At 39.9% G+C, this 12,192-nt stretch overlaps 1 protein-coding gene across 1 annotated transcript in view; it reads left to right on the plus strand.

Annotated features, from left to right (window-relative positions):
- The first annotated feature begins 476 nt into the window (after positions 1 to 476).
- Positions 477 to 12,192, plus strand: part of lats2 (large tumor suppressor kinase 2) — a 34,095-nt gene continuing 22,379 nt past the window's right edge. The window contains exons 1-2 of the mRNA XM_042494532.1: positions 477 to 668; positions 9,137 to 9,863. Coding sequence (XP_042350466.1) covers positions 9,498 to 9,863 — 366 coding nt within the window. The 5' untranslated portion in view covers positions 477 to 668; positions 9,137 to 9,497. The remainder of the gene's footprint in view (positions 669 to 9,136; positions 9,864 to 12,192) is intronic.

Below are 12,192 nucleotides of genomic sequence, written 5' to 3' on the forward strand. Positions count from 1 at the left end.
AATTTCGGGTCATTATTTTTTTTAAACTTTTCTTTTTCTTTAAATGTATTTATTTATTCATGCATGCCAGTTTTCTGGCGTTTTATTTTATTTTATTTTATTTTTTTTTTTACTAAAGTCATTTCTTTCTTTTTTTCCTTATTGCTGTGTTTCCGCGTTTTTGAAAGAAATAAAGCCGATTTGCTCAGGTCTCAAAGGGTTAAAAGGGTTATTACTATTTCTGTGACACTTGTTGTCCTCCATACACCTGTAGTACTTTCATACTATGGTTTTACCACCTTTAATAAAGTAAATGATAAAAAAAAGACTTTACCCAGCACCACTGATGATGTCCCATTTAATAAAAAATGAGCACTACTTTACATCGAGTGGCTCCGCTGTTGAATAGACGATCTTTGCGTCGGTGCTGACGTGCGTCGGTCCGTCACGTGACCTGAGGAATGTTAACAATGCAGCGAGTGTCCAACTTTGTGCTGCATTTCTGATCCTGCTGCAGTCTGAGGAGAAAATGGAGGCTCATTTCATCATATTTACCCTCTTTCTCCGTCTTCTCTGAACCTCTCGGCGGCTCCGACGCGCTCTTCGGCCGAGAAACGGACTTTAAAAAGTTGTCTCGTGTCGGGATTTACTCTCCAAATCTGAGTTATTCTTGCTTCTTCTATCACATGGTAAGTTGAGACTTTTTTTGGGGAGGGGAGTGGTGGTGTAAACTTATTTCCACGACTTGTTGCTGAGGGAAAAGTTCCGTCATGGGTGTGTTAAAGCAGGAAAAATGTGGAGGAAAAAAGGGGAAAGTGTTTTTCTGTGTTTCTCTCGGGAGTTTCTTTCTGCACAGGAATGTTCTGGTCCTCTCAGCCCCCCAGTCTGGACCCAGTGGGGAAGGCCACAGGACGTTAAAACAGGGGTTTCCGACCGTTTTCATGTCCAGGGGCCCCCAGGCTAAATCTGTTAACTGCACAGACACCATGTTGTAACGGTTTTAAAGCTTCGGCACAAAAGATGATTGTTTATTTCCAAACATAATAGTCTATTTTAGACATTATATCCCCTTGTGTCAAGTTATTGGAGTGAGTTTTTGTTGCAGACCCCTAATTTAGGGGCCCAAACTCAGTGAGTTATAATAAAAGACACCCAGGAGCTATCTGTGTGTATATTTGCACTCTATTTGCACTTTTTAAAATATTTTATTGTATTTTCTGCATGCAAAACTTTATAATAACTTCACTGTTGTGACCGCAGAATTAAAAAAAACATTTATTGCAAAGTAGGTTTTCTCATTAAAGGAATTTGTTGTGTTTTTGGTGCACAGATTAAACAAAAAATAAACTTTAAGAGGAATAAAATGCAGCAAGCAAGCAAAACTTTATTCATATAGCACATTTCATTCCACATGCAAACAAAATAAAGTCATCAACTGACCATAAAAAAGCGAATCAAATCCAATAAAAATAAAAACTCATAAAATGATAATTAAGATAAAGAATAAACCAATAAAAAATACAAGGAAATGTGAGCCAGAATTGATCAATAAAAAATTTTAAACTAAATAAAATAACAATAATAAAAGTAAACCATTAAAAGATGGAAATACCATGAATTAAACTGAATAAAATAACTAAAAATAAAAGATAAATAGACCATTGAAAGATAACACACGAGTAAAACAACACAAAAAAAAAGTACTGCAACACCCAAAGACTCAAAAACAGACTTTAAATAGACATTAAGAACTCAGAATTCCTAAAAAAAAAAAAAAAAAAAGGATTATTTTTTTATTTTTCACAGATAAAGAAATTAGTAAAAATATTTGAGGCTGTGGAGGAAAAAACACACAGTGTGTTTGCATATCATTTTTTATTCTCACTGTATTCCAAGCCTAAAGGCCTGCATAGTTTGGCACTGATGCAACCATGTGTTTGATTCAGGTGTGCTACTACTACTACTACACTCACACACACACCCACACACACACTCTCACACACACACACACTCTCGCTCTCTCCCTGTCGCTCTTTCCGTCTGACACACTTTTCCTGTTTGATTTCCAGCAGTTTTTATCAGTATCAGGTGACTTGTTAAGAGCTCGCGTGGCTGCAGGGACGCAGCGTCACTCTTGCAAATCAGAAAAGTTTTATTTGTGTTTTTGCCAGCTTGTCTCCTGAGGCGGCACGTCACATTTTTTTAAACAATTAGGACTATTGTACTTTGACTACGGTGATGCAACAAGTGTGTCGTCAGGTATCGGGCCACAGCTGGGTTTAATTGAGGCGGAGCGGAGGCATCTGTCAGAGAGGAAGCGCAGGGAGACGGCTGCAGTGGGAAAGATGCTTTTCAGTTACGCTCTGTTGTTTTTTTATTGTGCACGAGCAGGTAACAGGAAAATAGCAGCACAGTGGGTGGCATAAGACTGAGATGCTTGTTGAATTTTGGGATCCACAGATGTAAACTGCAGCTCTTCGCTTGTGCTGTGTTGAGTTTGATTATCTGTTTGTGGATTTCACAAATGTGAAACTGTTGAAACGCTGCATCACACAGAAATTTGTCAGTGGAAGTTACTCACCTCTTTAGGTTTTTTTTTTTTAACTGACTCATGTTTCTCTTACACAGACACATTCACTCTCTTTCAACTGCAGAAAGTTTCGTTCTTTAGGAAGCTGCATCCTCTTTCCATCGTCCATAATCCCCCAAATACAGCAGAGACGGTTTAAATTCTGTGAAATCTAGAGGTCGACAGATTATCAGCCCTGCAGATTATTTGGACCGATATTTGCCATTTTGCAGATTATCTGTATCGGCATTTTATTTTAATGAACACCAATAAAAATTGATAAAAGTTGAAGAAAGTGTTGGCATTGGACAAACTTTTCTTTTCTTTTTTTTTTTTTTTAACTTTTGTATTTTAATTTTCACTTGACTTTATAAAAAAAAGTTGCTGGGAACTTGCTGTATATGATGTTTAAAGTTTCATTTCTGATGAAACATTTGCTAAAGGCATTTAAACAGAATTTTGTGTTGGAGTTTGTTATAATACAAATTCTGGATATTGACAGAAAGATTATCATTTTTATTGTTTTTTGGTTGTTTGTGTCATTAACTGCTAATAATCAGTATCGGCCCTGAAAAACCATTATGGATGTATAAAATGTATAAAGTATAACCAAGATTTCTGAACATATTTCTTCCAAATTTAATCCCAACATAGAAGATGGGTTTCCATTAACCATTAACTCAAATTGTGCAAATTGAAACCAACCCAAAACACCCAATTATGGCAAAAAAAAAAGTTTTTACGCTCGCATGAGGTGGTATTTCAGGTGATTGGAAATAGCCATATTTTGCAAAACCGTAATGGAAAGACTTTTTTGGCTTTTTTAAGTCACATGATGCTGTGACTCAGTGCTGTTCAGCAGGAACTGCTCCCTCATGATGCAGCAGGAGCTACAAAACACGTTATTGCATCACATAACTAAAAGCTGAGCGGATCATCCGGAAGTTTTAAATCCACAATTCCATCGTCGTGCTTCATGGAAAGTCATCATAACGTCACTCAATGAGAAACGAGTCAACTCGTTTTGCGCACAACTGTAATGAAAATTTGTGTACTTTTTTTTGTCTTTTTGGATAAAAAGAACAAAAACTAAAGCACATTTTTAAGTGCGGTTAGTGTAGCAGCCATCAAGAGCTCGGATTCATGGACCTTTTTACGAAGACGTGTCCCAAAATATGAGTCCATTTTCAGGGTTCAACATTGATGCTTTTTTTCGCCTCCCAAGAGTGAGCCACAAATTTGTTTGCCCAGAGTGTATTTTTGTTCACCCCTATACATTTTTTGAAGTTGTTTTTTAGGGATTGATACAATATAAAATACTGATATCATATTTATATCATGATACGAGAAAAGTTAGTCTTTTCTTGCACGTGTTGTCTTTTCCTGATTTTAAAGTCTGAATTGCACTAAAAATTAATGCAATTTTCTGAATTCACTTATTATTGGTCCCTTTTCCACTTAAGTCATCATGTCCTCACTACTGATAATTATTTATCAAAATTGTGTATATATTTTGTGAAAGCAGCCGTAGTCAACCATATCGTTATAATATCGATATCGAGGTATTTTTGTTAAAAAATATTGCGATATTTAATTTTCTCCACATTGCTTGGACCTATTTCTCGTGCAAGTCAACTTGAGTTTTTTGTTATATTTTTGTGATGTTTTGTCTTATTTTTCACTTTCTCAGGAAAAAATTCAAAACGACACAGATTTATTTTTGCCTGCTTGCAAATTTTTATTTTTTTAAATGAATTCACAAAAATCATATTTTAAGACTTTTTAATCAGTGCACGTGTTTTAGTGTCAGTAGTCTGAATGTTTCTGCCTGCTTTCAGGTTGAGTGTGGTCCTTTTTGGAGTCAGAGGTTAAGTCAAAGTAGAGATAAGGCTTAGGTATGTGTTGTTGAAGGTTAGGGTTAAGTATGGAAGTATGCAGTGTGTTTGTGGATGTGTGTGTGTTGTGGTTTTTTTTGGGGTAAATTTTTAAGATTGGATCGGCTCCAACATCCTCCTATTTCCAGACATAGATCATCCATATCATGTTTTTTTTTGGTTTATTTTGGTCAGCGTAGACGGTCCCAGACTGTCCCGTGATTCAGCGGCGGTATGAGTTTACTTGTAGTTACTTGTGGAATGGAATGCTCTTCGGTCGGACGCGGCGCCTAAAGCATCGCAGGAATGGAGGCGAGAGATCCCAGAGATGGAGAAACATTTATGCAGCTTGGCACCCGTGTCCCCGCCCAACCCCACCACCCACCCATAAAAAAAGAAGCATGTTTTTGTCTGTGCAAAGTTTTATCTGCACAAACAGTGAAGGCTGTGTCCCTCTTCAAAATGGCCCAAAGGGATGAGCGCTGCCAGGGTTACAGGGTGGCGGGGGGGAGGGGCCTCTTTGAACGCAATACTTCAAAATCCGTCTGCTTTTTGTCAGAAAGTAGCTCTGAGCAACATCGTTAAGATCGTTATCACAGTATTGATTAGAGCGATATTTCTATACGGGATATAAAACCTTGATAAATGCGTGCAAAACACATAAAGTAATCAAAATGATATTTATTGTAATGCAATGTTTGTAAATCGCAACCCAAATCTTCAGTCTGATTTAAGATCAGTCAGTTGAAAGCTCATATTTGAGAAATCCACTAACTCAGAGAACCTTTTATGTCAGTTTGGCTCTGTAGATACCCCCAAAATACTACAATATCAGTTTAAAAATGTTATTAATAACGTGTAAGGCTCTGTATGATCTGGCCCCTGCTTGCGTTGGAGAATCGTCCTCTCCGAAATACTTGAACACAGCTTTTCCTCTTGCTTGATTGTAAAAGCACTAAAAGGTGTCCTGACATATAAATGAACAGTTTCGGTGGAGGAAACGCCTTCAGCCCATCAATTATGTTTTATGTGTCAGGATAATTGTGGCTCAAACAATCCGGTGAAATTCTTTCGGTAATCGAGCTGCCAATCACACCGTGTGAAATACAACCAGATCAATTAAAGCTTGACTGCTCAACAAAATGGTTGTAATGGCAGACAAGATTTGGAAACCGCAGCCGTGTCGAAACCTGCCAGGATGGGATGGTGTCTGGCAGTCTCTCCGTGTCGGTAACAAATCGGTATCTGGAGACCAGACGGCCTCACCTGCCAGCCGAACGGAAATCTCTCTCCGGCTGAGGAAGATATTTGAAGCCTGTGAGTCACCAACCCGCCTGCCGCTTTCAGGGGCTTCTGTTAATGAGTATTACTCGGCAAGTGAAGTGAGACTTTAATTTAGTGGATCCCAAATTTAAAGCAGAGGAACACTTCAGTGGTGCAAAAATCAGCCAATAGATGGTGAAAACTTAATGCAAAAATAAAATCTTTTCTTTTTCCAGGTTTATTTTTGTCACTTACATTCAAGCTCATTATTTTAGAAATGCGAATAGAACATAATCTCTATACATATGTATTTTTTCATATAGAATAAGTTTAAATTAATAATTTGGGCCTTTAAAAGGTCATGTATAGCCCAACATTGTACACGAATTTTTAATGGTATAAGAAAATATTGATACTCTCGACTCTTGTTTTGTGATACTGTACATTCGCAAAAGCTCTTGATTTTTGCTGGTGAAAACCTTTTTTTTCATGCACAGGTTAATTTTGAGATTTTGGGCTATTTTGCTATAGCATGTTTTTTTTTTCAGGCTACTTTAAAGGAAAAACCTAAAGTTCACATTATGGTTGTTTTTTAAAAAATAATACAAAAAAATAATAATTCTGCCAGAATATTGACATTTTTGATTCATTTTGAAATGTCTCCACAACTATTAAATGGACTGCCATAAAATTTGGGACAGACGTTGATGTCTCTGGATGAATTTTAATAACTTTGTTGATCAGTTAACTTCCGAAACCTCCAAATCCAAAAGACTAAAATTCAGTCATTCAGCCTTTATTTAAATCTCGACGAGTCATTTTCAGTGACGGCGAGAGCAGCGAAAACAAAGAAAGAACAAACATCAACAGGCCAAACAGCGTTAAAAACAGTTACGTTCAGAAGTGCAGTAATCGTTGATCACAGTTTTAAACTGGTCCACAGTAACTGTTGTGTTGGGTTTGGATGTACGTTGTAAGACGTTTAGGTAGATCCAGCAAAAAACAAAACAAAAAGCAGTTTTTCCAAATTCAGAACTTGTTTAGGGAATATTAAGCACATGTAAAATAATTACTGTGTGACCAGTTTAGTAAAGAAATAACTGTCAAAACTAACTCTTCATTCCCAGCTCGTGTTCAGTGCTTGTAAGTAAATGTTTGATGATAACGAGTCTGAACATGACGGTGAACACGGGCGATGTTAAAGCTGCCAAACATCAGCATGTAACCATTCGGAGCATTTAGCTCAAAGCCCCGCGGTGTCTAACTTTAGCCGCACGGAGCCGCCGGCATCGCTGCAGATTCTTGTTTTCATCCTGCTCCCGTTACCTCTGAGGTAACTGTGTCATCGGGGAGCTTAATTGTCCCCAGGATGGTTTATGTTCTTTTTCATAGACTTTTCATCCAGTTAAAAGTAAATTCATGCAAGAAACTCAATCTTTGTCTTTGTTCACGAGCTTTGAATTTACAATTATATCCAAATATAACCTGAGCCACAGTTTGTCAGTGTCGCTTGTAAAGTTTGTGCTTGATATCATTGCTCCTCTCGTCCGGTTTATTTAAATCTTTGAAACCTGGAATGACATCACTTTTCTTATGCTGCATTTAGACGCCTTTCATAAGTATTTAAATCTGTGAATTGGTTTTATTTCTTTCAAAAACACAAGAAAAAAGGCAATGAGTATCTTATCAGTAAATGTCCTGCAATCTGCAAGAAATTAGCAGATTTAAAACATTATTTTTTAAAAAGCCAGGGACATTTTTCAAGAAAAAAAATTAAGATTATTTTTGGGGCTTTTTATGCCTTTATTTAGTCGTATAGATGTAGTGTGAAATGAGAAGGAGAGAGGGGAATGACATGCAGGGAAGGGCCGAGTTTGGAATCGAACCCACGGCCGCTGCAGTATACAAAATCATTTTTAAAATTTTTAAATGATTTTGCTGATTTTTTTTTTTTTTTTTTTGCCATTTTTTTCTTTTTTTTTTTTTTTTTTTTTAGGGTTTTTTTTTTTTTTTGCTTATTTTTGGGTCGTTGCTCGTTGCTTCCTCCCATGAAAGAAATCATGCTCAGGTTTTAAACGTGGAATTGCAGCAGAAAGCTTCCAAACATCTCACACCTCATTGTGTCACCAGAGATGTGAGCGTTTCACGTTGGCCTGCGAGTCCTCACGTGAGGCTCCTGACAGGAACATGTGCATTTACTCCACACGTCATCCCGGCCGCCCCTGGTGGAGTAACGCTGCTGTGGCAGAATGCGGAGCATGTCCCCCGAGACAAGACTGTCCAACGGTGTTAAATGTCTGATCTCGGCGGAGCATCACCGGCAGAGAGGCGGACTGACGCAGGGAGGGCCGCTCGCTTGTTTTGACCCCACGTCGGACCTCTGCGCTCTGCGAGGGTGTTTACCGATGACCACGCCGCAGAAGTATGCAGTGACAGGGGCGGACTTGTGAAACCGCTGCTGTGCGTTGATGGGGTGCGGAGGGGGGCAGGTGGTGTTTCATGACCTCCAGCATTCCTGAGTTCTGCATCAGGTCGTACAGACTCAGGCGCCACTGACTCAGACTCCCAGAATTCCAGGTTTTACGCGTCTCACGCTGGTCCCGAGGGATTTTTGTCACATTTTCATTTTGTTATGATTTTTTTTTTTTTTTTTTTTGCAGAAAACTAATGCCTACCATACATCAACTCTGAAAATACTTTTAACCCTTTGTAACCTGCACTGACATCCATCACTTTCTCGTGCTGCTTTCAGACACTTTCACAAGTATTCAGACCTTTGAAATCTGAGCAAATTAATGATTTTTTTTTTTTCTATGAGCAACTTGATAAAAATTGTTCCGCAAATTGCGAGGAATTATTAGATTTGGATTTTTTTTTTTAAAAAGCTAGGGGAAAATTATATTATTATAGTTATAGTTATTTTACAGTTACACTTATTTTACAAATCCTAGAAATGTCCCAAAATTGTAGAAACCTTCTAAAATCTGAGAAATGACCTGAATTCCTAGAAACGCCCTCGAAACTTCCTAAATTCTAGAAATGTCCTTAAATTCGATCATTTTTGGCCCCCAAGCAAAACAAGTTAAGCATCTCTGTATGTCGGTTATCGGATTGGTAAAAAGTTTGTTTGATTTGCAGAATGCAGCAGCGCTTCAGCGTGGTTGTGAGTGCTTTGTTTTCACCCTCGGTGTTAAATGATGTGAAGTTTTGGGCGTTCTCGTCTGTACTGCCGAAGGAGTCTATGCACTGATGCCATCGACATTAATGATGCGTCCTTTCTGATTTTTGGTTCACCTTTACCCATCGTGTCATTTTAATCACAAGCACCACTCCTCCTGTGCTTAACATGTAAACATCCCAGCGCTTGTTTTAATTTTAGTAAATAAGAAAAACACAAACACCCTGCATGACCGCAGTGCACCGTGCTCTAACTGCATCTCGTCCTTCACAGGCGAAGATTGGCAGCATCATGGTTTGGCTCCGCGGCGCCCTCGTGACCGGCTGCATTTCCTGGAATAAGCTGGAACCTGAGCCTTGAAAGCCACACCATGGACTGCCTGTAGTACCACACCTCGCCGTCATCCAGCCCACCAGCATCTGCAGGAATCAGACACACACACAGAGACACAACAACATCAGGGACACGCAGGAGGACTCCCAAATCTGTGCCTCCAATCTGTGCTGCGGCAGACTCTGCACTATTTAGGTCAGCCAGCTTGAGCGGGATCTTTTTGGAGGGTGCAGGGGAGCGAGTGCCAGCTTGTGTGTGTGTTTCGCTTTTAGAGTAGGTGCCTGCCCTGGGCACCGAGGCCATGAGGCCCAAGACTTTCCCCGCGGCCCCGTATGTGGGCAACACGCGCCAGCGGCTCCAGGAGATCAAGGAGGGTCTGAAGCAGCCGGCCAAGCTGGTGAGCCAGGCCCTGCACGGGGGCAGCTCCCGCTCAGAGGGCGGCAGAGCGGCCGACTGCAAGAGCGGGAAAGACACGGCCAGCCGCCAACAGCAGCTCCGACCCCCGCAGAAGTTCAACAACTACCAGAATGCCTTGCGGGAAATCCGCAAGTCCCTCATGCCTTTTGCCAATGAGTCGGGCCCGTCTTCAGGGTCAGGACACCCTGCAGGAGCCGGGGAGGTCAACCGGCAGATGCTGCAGGAGCTCGTCAACGCCGGCTGCGACCAGGTGAGCCAGAGAGAGGACGAGTGTGTGTTTGCATGAATGAGTGTGTATAATAAAAACAATAATAATAATGATAATAATATTAATATTAGGAACCGTATATGCAATATAACTATAGAGGCCCAAACAAAAAAGATGCCAAATAAAGTCCAGAGAAGCATTAGGGTGGAATTAAAAAAAGATATTAGGAGCAAAAAGATGTTAGAAACATGCTATAACAAAATAACAACAGTAAACACGTAATGATAATAATAATATTAGCACAAACAAGGTGGAATAAAAAGACCAATTAAAAGACAACACATAAACAAAGTCTATAAAAACGGGTTTAAAGTGAATTAAAAGAAGTGACTGATATGTTTTTGGGTTTGTCGTGACTGTCTCTGCAGTAGAAAAAAAGATGCAAATGCTTTTAAAATACGTTCTACACGACCAGAGAAAACAGACAAAACTGCAAATTCTCAAGAGGTAGAAAACCTACAATTACCAGAATGCATTGAGCCGCACCGCACCAAAAAACGCTCCGAATGGGGAACGACAGAATGCGTGCTGGTTTGTGTGAAACAACGGCGAAAATAAAATGTGTGTCTGTAAACATTTGAGGCGAGAAACATGCAACTAAATATTTACACCCGTACAGGATGAATATGTGACAAGCAGCAGAGACATGGAGGATGAGAATATGAGAATGTTGTCTTAGAAAGTGTCCTCTCTAAAGTCACCTCGCTCAGACGTACTGAGCCGCTCTGCCTCCTTCAGTCAGGAATTTTTAATGAAAGCAGTCCAGAGTGCCGTAGACGCAATACAATACAAGTCTTTGCTGCCAAGTGTGCAGCGCTGCGGTTACATAACGCCGGCCTGAGCGTTGAAATGTTGAAATATCAGGTGGATTTCCCAACCGGGCCGTTTGGAGTTTACTCCCTCTGTCCCGCTTGAGGAATGCGAGAGCGCCATCAGACGTCTCTGGAGAAGAGGAGCGAGGAGGGAGAGCAAAGGCCTCCTTCGCGCTCGACCCTCAGCCTCAGGAATCGCTGAGTAACGGCGTCATGTGGATGCCGTCAGTCAGGGGTCACTTCACTTTCCCTGCAGCTGAAGCACAGACCAACATCAAACATTTTAATTTAAATATATAGTCTCCCATATTTACAGTTTAAAATTTAAAAGTTAGTTGGTGAAACTGATTTGATGCATATCCCAGATTTTACACTTAACATAAGTGGACTCATCCTGTGAAGAGACAGAAATTCATAATGTTGTAGCTTTCTTCATTAAATGGGCTGAAATTGAACTAATTTTCAGTCCAACAATGCCCAAAACGATGCAAGGAGAGCCGCATAGGTGTGAGTTTCCTGCACCAATTTACTATTTAAAGGTAAAATAAGGACCAGGAAGTTCATCTAAAAGCTTATTAAATGCTGTGAACTCATAATAAATAACTAAAAATGAACGAGGAAATCGTGCACTGTCACATTTATTGTTCCGTTTTCCGTCTCCCTCTGCTTTTTCATCAGTTCATGGTTGTGTTTTGCGTTGTGTTACACGAGTGCGCTGCTCTTTAATACGGCAGGATTTCATTCATTCAGCTCAAAGGAGCCTCACTGACATGGCAAATATACATTTACATTGCCAAGAACAAGAACTCTCTGTAAAATAAGTAAAGATCTACTAGAATTGGAAGAGAAAACCGACCTTGAAGCCTGTTGCATTTTTTTTTAAAGAAACACGCCGTTCAACCTGGAAACTGGAGTAAAACAGTACCCACTGTTTGAAAAATGAATATTTGGTAGTTTTGGTCACCTTTTTCTAACCAGTTTCCCCAGATGAAGAAAGTAATTTTATTATTGTGGCAAAACTTTTTAAAGTAATGAATCAAGATCATCCATCAAATCTCTTTTTCAACTTTATATAAGTTGTAAACACGGGAGACAAAACAGTTTAGACACAAACTTAAAAATGGCCTCTCGGGCTTTCTCAGTATCTTTTGTTTGGGTTGATTTGTTGTTTTGCTGAAAAGCGTGTTTTTTAAATATCTTTTAAATGAAGAGAATGTGGCTTGCATCATAAAAAAAAAAGCAGCTGATCCAGTTTAGATTTGGCACAGCGGCGGTTAAAGGGCTCGAGGACGGGCCCTGTGATGGAGCTCGGCATGTGAAGAATGCTCGGCTCAAGCCCGTGCACGGCGCGAACCAAGAAATCCTCCGCGCTTCACTGGAGTTACGAGGCTGTGCGCTGGTAGCGGGCCGTTGCTCTGCGTCTCGTTCCTCAGTTTCACGTTGGTTAGAGGGTCAGAGAGCTGAAAGTTGTTTAAAGTTTAGTGTTTCCTGGAGATCAG

Source organism: Plectropomus leopardus, chromosome 10 (assembly GCF_008729295.1).
Source record: "Plectropomus leopardus isolate mb chromosome 10, YSFRI_Pleo_2.0, whole genome shotgun sequence".
In the NCBI taxonomy this organism is placed as follows: Eukaryota; Metazoa; Chordata; class Actinopteri; order Perciformes; family Serranidae; genus Plectropomus; species Plectropomus leopardus.